Below are 6,377 nucleotides of genomic sequence, written 5' to 3' on the forward strand. Positions count from 1 at the left end.
TCATAGATCTATTTCCCCATCCTCATATATATGTATATGTACATGTCTTTATCTAGAGCTCTATAAATACCCTTTGCCTCTCCTTTTCCTCTTTAAAGCAGCAGTGTTTTCCTTTGATTATTCTAGTTAGAAGCTTATTTTCTTTAAAAAAAAAAAAAACTACTTTAAAAAATGAAAAGGTTTGTAGCTTTCCTTCCAAGAACCGACTTCTGATTCTGTGAGGTGATTGGCGGCTGTGCGTCTTAGTTCCCAGGCTCTGGGGCAGCCCTGGTGTTCCGTGCCTCCAGATGATGCTGGCAGTCGTTTTCTCGTCTAGGACAGTGGTTCTCAACCTTCCGAATGCCATGAACCTTTAATACAGTTCCTCATGTGGTGGTGACCCCAGCCATAAAATTATTTTCCTTGCTGTTTCATAACTGTAATTTTTCTACCATTATGAATCGGGTGACCCCTGTGAAAGGGTCGTCCGACCCCCAGGTTGGGAGCCACTGGTCTAGGACAAAGCTGGGGAGTGTAAAATGGTGCATATCTTTTCCCACCCTTCCTGGGGAGTATGTATAAATTTGTTGTGTCTTTCTGATGTGATTACTGGTGTCTAGAATCCATCAAACCCTCAACTATGGCATTTGCAGGATTGAATATGAGTCAAGAAGAGAGGAGGAGATTTGGTAACCTATTGTAATGCATCATGTTGTCCAGAACCAGATGCCTGTTCAGGACTTTAGTAAACAATGAATTGGTCTTACCTTTTAACCATACTGGTTTATTACCCAGCTGTTAAGGGTCTTTTCCTTCTGTACGCTAAATTCACTATTCTCAATCCACTCCCAGCCTTTGGAGATGCGTGCACTAAATGAGATGTTTGTGTCTGGTTAAGATGTGATTTGATAATGAATCATGTCCCCAAGGGCAAGGTGATCTGAATACACTTTTAATGACAATAAAATTAGACAAGGGTAACACTCAATGTAAACTGTTCTTATCTGGGGCATTTTGAATCAGTGTTCTCTATCCTCTAGTGTAAGTATTAATACACTTGTATAATATTTTGGCAGAGGGTGATTCACTTTTATGTTTTTCTGAAGACTGAATCCTGCTACAGGTTTTTCCTACTGTCTGAAAGTACAGTGTTCCTATTAAGCCAATTTACAGCTGAAATGTGTAAAATGAAGAGGCAGTTACCATTCCTTGATCTGGGAAAAATTTTGAGTGTTTCCAGATCCCAAAGTAACCTACCAAATCATACAAAATAGCAAGCCTAACGTAACCTTAACATCGTGTTCACAGACACAGCTCATAGTTAGGCTGTTTGATGCTTCCTGCAGTTAACCTTACTTGGCAACACCTCTCGCCACTCGGTGTTACCTCTTTAATGGCTCACTGCAAAACAAACTCTAAAGATGAGTTTTACCACCACCACCACCCTTTTTTTGTTTGTTTGTTTGTTTGTGAAACAAGTATTGATGAAAGTTTTTCTTATTAAAGTATAATAAAATGATCTTTTCAAAAGTGAGGGACCTTGATATCCTTCTCTTACTGTCCTTTTTAATATCCAGTGATAGTGGCTTTTGTCTAATTATAGCATGGTGTAGAAATACTCAGGGCAGATTATCAAGCCGTTTCTACTCCCATGTAGAATCTTATGGCAAATTACCAAAACGCATACCCTAACCATAATACAAAGACATTTCTTATCTCACACTGCAAGGGACTACAAGTTTAAATTCAGAGCACCAGTTCTAAGGAAAGGCTTGCTCTGTCTGTCTGTCCTAGAGGAAGGTCCCTTTGTCTTTCAACATCTGTGTTCCTTGGAGATGTCCCATTTGTTTTGGCAGCAATCATCTGGGTCTGAGAGGTTCTCAGCACGGGGGCCCTGGGCCCAAAGGATTTGCTGTGCCCTTACCTCTTATTTCTAGGTGTGATAGTCAGGTCCCTCTGATCTTTCATATCTCAAAGAGGACTGACTCAGATATGGTCTAATCCTGTAGATTATATCCTGCCTCTTAATTGAACTACCCTCTGTCCTACCTCATACATCACGTTAGGTTTTACAATGCATAAAATGCATCAGATAATATGGAGATGAATGCATCACTACACAATTCACAAAACACTGAGAATCATGGCACATGATTGTTGACACATACTGTTGGGAGACACTATCAGTCCATGATAATAGTCTGTTAGAATTTCTTTTAAAGCCTATATTATATGTCTCGGGGAAAATAAAAATATACAGCTCTGGTACTCTTGGGTGGAAAAAGGCAGTATAGTGGATGAAGTAGGAACTATGTGAGAAGTAGCCATTGGGATAACCCTGGGAAGGGAGGGAGGGCAGCCATTATGAACACAGAACGCCTGATTTTGGAGGTGCCCTGCCCTAAATAGTCATTTTTGTGATCAAACTAGAAATTCAGTGCCATCAAGTCAATTCCACTTCACAGTGACTACCTAGGACAGAGTAGAACTACCCTGGTGGGCTTCTGAGGCTGTAAATCGTATGGGAGCAGAGAGCCTCATCTTTCTCTAGCAGCAGCTGATGGGGTCAGACTGTGCCACCCACTGTGCCACCAGGCTCCTGTGATAAGATAGCTTTCTCTAAAGTCTCTAAATTCTCAGGGAATCTCTTTAATAACATGCTAATTTTATGATCAATGTTTTGAAAAACTTTGCAAGTATTTTCCACAGTGACTGTATACTGTTCTGTTAACAATGCTTGAAGGTTCTAATTTCTCTACATCCTCATCGATATTTGTTTTCCAGCCATCCTATTGGGAAATTAATACCTCATGGTGGTTTTGATTTGTATTTTCATAATGACTATTAGCATTGAACATCTTTTCAGTTTTTTATGATTGTTGACTATTGGTTTCTGTGGTAAATGTTCATTTAATTCTTTTGCCCGCTTTTAAATTATGCTTTGTTTGTTTTAGTTGTTCACTTATAGGAGTTCTTTTTATATTCTGGGTAATAACCTCTATCAAATCGAGGAATCACTTTGATAAGTAGTTTTGCAGGATCATTCAGTGTGTAAAGAAATTAATTTTTTTAAATCATTTTTGGCTGGGGTGGGGGGGTGCGCATAGAACACTTATCACAATCCATATATACATCCATCGTGTCAAGCACATATTTGTACATATGTTGCCATAATCTTCTTCAAAATATTTTCTTTCTACTTGAGCCCTTGGTATCAGCTCCTCACATTTTTCCCTTCCTCCCCCACTCTCCCTTCCTCATGAACTTTTGATAATTTATAAATTATTTTTTTCATGTCTTACACTGACCGATGTCTCCCTTCACCCACTTTTCTGTTGTCTGTCCCCCTGGGAGGGGGTTATATGTAGATCATTAAGATTGGTTCCCCCTTTCTCCCCACTACCTTCCCCCTATCCTCCTGGTATCGCTACTCTCAATATTGGTCCTGAGGGGTTCCTTGTGTTGCAAGCTCTCATCTGTACCAGAGTACCTGCTCTGGTCTAGCCAGATTTGTAAGGTAGAATTGGGGCCATGATGGTGGGGGTGGGGTGGAGGAAGCATTAAAGAGCTAGAGGAAAGTTGTATGTTTCATTGGTGCTATACTGCACCCTGACTGGCTTGTCTCTTCCTTGTGACCCTTCTGTAAGGGATGTCCAGTTGTCTACAGATGGGCTGGTGGTTTCCACTACACACAACCCCATTCATTGTGTGGTGGTTTTTAAAGAATTGTTTTATAATCACCAGTTAGAGTTTAGTGAATTACTTGAAGGAGTAAGTCATAGGAAAGTAGTACTAAGCATCAATCACCTGCTAGGGTGGCTCACCACATTTCTGTAGATTGAGTCAGTAAAGTCCAGAGACAGTGCAACTCGGCACAGAAGGGCAGGATGAGCTTCATGTTCTCATTGGTGCCTCGTTTCCCCAAAGCCTCATGGGGTTGGCATAGGCTGGGTTCTCTAGAGAAGCAAAACTAGTGGTATAAATATATCCATCTCACTGTCATCGAGTTGATTCATTGTCCAGCTCTATAGGACAGGTTGATCTGCCCTGAAGATTCCCATATCACTCTAACTCTTTACAGAAGTGGACGGCCTTGTCTTTCTCCTGAGGAGCAGCTGGTGGTTTTGATGTACTGAGCTTGTGGTTAGCAGCCCAACAAGGAACCCAGGACACCACCAGGGCTCATGGGGGGTTACTAGGTATCAAATACCAAACTACTGAGACTCCTGACCCAGCCAAGTTGACGTAAAACATTCAGTGCCGGGATGGATGGTTTGTGTCAGAGCTGAGGAATCCTGAGTTTATGCATCCTTCAGTATAAGGGGACTGCTACCAAGCCTACTGTGAGCATTTGACCAGATTATCTTTGTTTCAGTAGCCATTAAGTCCATTTTGACGAGTGGTGACCCCACCCGTATCAGAGTACAACTGGTTGTATAGTGTTTTGCATGCATGGCTGGTTTTTTCACCAGGCCTTTTTTAGAAGTGTTTGGGTGAGAGAAAGGCCTTTCTATTCCAGTAAAGATTTAGTCTCAAACCCACAGGGGCAGTTCTACCTCATCCTATAGGGCCGCCGTTCTCAACCTTCCTCATGGCGCGACCCTTTAATACAGTTGCTCATGTTGTGGTGACCCCCCCAACCATAAAATTATTTTTGTTGTTACTTCATAACTGTGATTTTGCTACTGTGATGAATCGGGCGACCCCTATGAAAGGGTCTTTCAACCCCCAATGGGGTCGTGACTCACTGGTTGAGAACCGCTGCTATAGGGACACTGAGTAGGAATCAACTTGATGGCAGTCAGTTTGGTTTGGAGTTCGAGTGAGCCTGAGCCCTCAACCATAGAGGGACTTCATGATCTCTGTGTGGGTCAGGAAATGAATCTGCCTTCTCATTGGGAGGAGACACCCTGTCTCAGCATCTGCAGGCTCAGCATTCCTTGGGGATCTCCATATGTCTTGGCAGCAACCTTCTCCTGGGTCTAGGAGCTTCTCAGTACAGGCATCCAGGCCCAAAGGACACACTCCTCTCCTCGCTCTTCTTTCTTGATGGTAACACATCCCTCTGATCGCTGTTCCTTCTTTCTCCTTTTTTATCTTGTCAAGTAAAAGGTGTTGCAGGCTGCACCACAGGAAAACGGAAATTAGACTGTTGCATCCCGCCCTTAATCCCCTTATTGATTTATCACATCAGATCACAGCATGGAGATCATTACATAATTTCCAAACCACTGCGAATCATGACCCCACTATGTTGACACATCTACTGGGGGGAGATACAGTTCAATCCATGACACCTACCTATTATCTCTAAAAATGCCAATAGCTTTAAGATTATCCTTTCTAAAATTAAAAATACACTTAACAATTAAAATAAACAAAATGAAATTTCTACACACTCAGTTTTAGACAAATGATCAATAATTCCAATTTATAAAAATTTGGATATATAACAAGGAATTCTTACGTGAACATCTTTAAAATTGGGGGGGGGGGGCGGCGTTTTGTAAATTAATCCCCCCAAATGAACTTTTCTTGTTTTTGTATAAATGTCCTAAACCTAAAAGTTTGAGGAACTCTCAGAATGTAGTTTGTTTAAAATAAGTACTACAAAGTCATTAAAGAATTTATAAAGAATATAACACCATGTTATAGGAGCACATCTGGTTATTTTTGGTGGTGGATAAAATCTTGCATAAAGGTTACTAGCAGTTCTCTAATCCTAACAGAATGTTTCTTTCAGAATCTCTAGGGCTGCGTAGTAAAGCCATGAGGAAAATTGAGGAGTTAAGGACAAAGATGAAATCCCTTTCCTCTGGAATTCCTGATGAATTTATATGTCCAATAACCAGAGAACTTATGAAAGATCCTGTTATCGCATCAGGTATGTGTGGTGCTATGCTAAGTTTCAGGGCAAGTGATAAATGAATAAATGCAGACCATGAACAGATGTCTTTAAAATGTGAACAATTGAAAAAATTTTATTAATTCAGGTAAGTAGGCTTTCCCCACCCATTTGTTAAAAGACTTTGTTTTAGACCTAAGTAGAACAATTGAGCAGTATTTTTTAATAAGTAAAATGGGACAGAGTAGAGTTGAATAGGTGTAGAAATAAAGTTTTACAAACTTCTGAAATATATTATTAGCAAAATGTAAAAGGTAAATATATTGTCGCCTTAACATAGACTGCTGAGATCTCTTAAATTTTGCAATCACTTATGCATACTTTATATATCATGAATTTAAATAACTTGACAGATAAAAATTTTAAACCATAAATTTGCTTCACTTCACATTAATTTCTAGACTTTCTCATAGTTTTTGTTTTAAATCATTTTTGGGGGGCTCATAAAGCTCCTATCACAATCCATACATGATTGTATCAATCACTTTTTTTT

The 6,377-nt window shown here is 40.2% G+C and overlaps 1 protein-coding gene across 2 annotated transcripts in view; it reads left to right on the forward strand.

Moving 5' to 3' along the window:
• Positions 1–6,377, forward strand: part of WDSUB1 (WD repeat, sterile alpha motif and U-box domain containing 1) — a 49,494-nt gene that overhangs the window by 31,149 nt on the left and 11,968 nt on the right. The window contains exon 9 of one of the 2 annotated variants that reach the window (XM_004703802.2): positions 5,723–5,863. The exons of the other annotated variant lie outside the window; for it this stretch is intronic. Within the exon in view, the coding sequence (XP_004703859.1) occupies positions 5,723–5,863 (141 nt within the window). The remainder of the gene's footprint in view (positions 1–5,722; positions 5,864–6,377) is intronic. 2 annotated transcript variants of the gene reach the window in all.

Source organism: Echinops telfairi, unplaced genomic scaffold (genome assembly GCF_000313985.2).
Source record: "Echinops telfairi isolate 266 unplaced genomic scaffold, ASM31398v2 ScPeMD7_4;HRSCAF=17, whole genome shotgun sequence".
Lineage (NCBI taxonomy): Eukaryota > Metazoa > Chordata > Mammalia > Afrosoricida > Tenrecidae > Echinops > Echinops telfairi.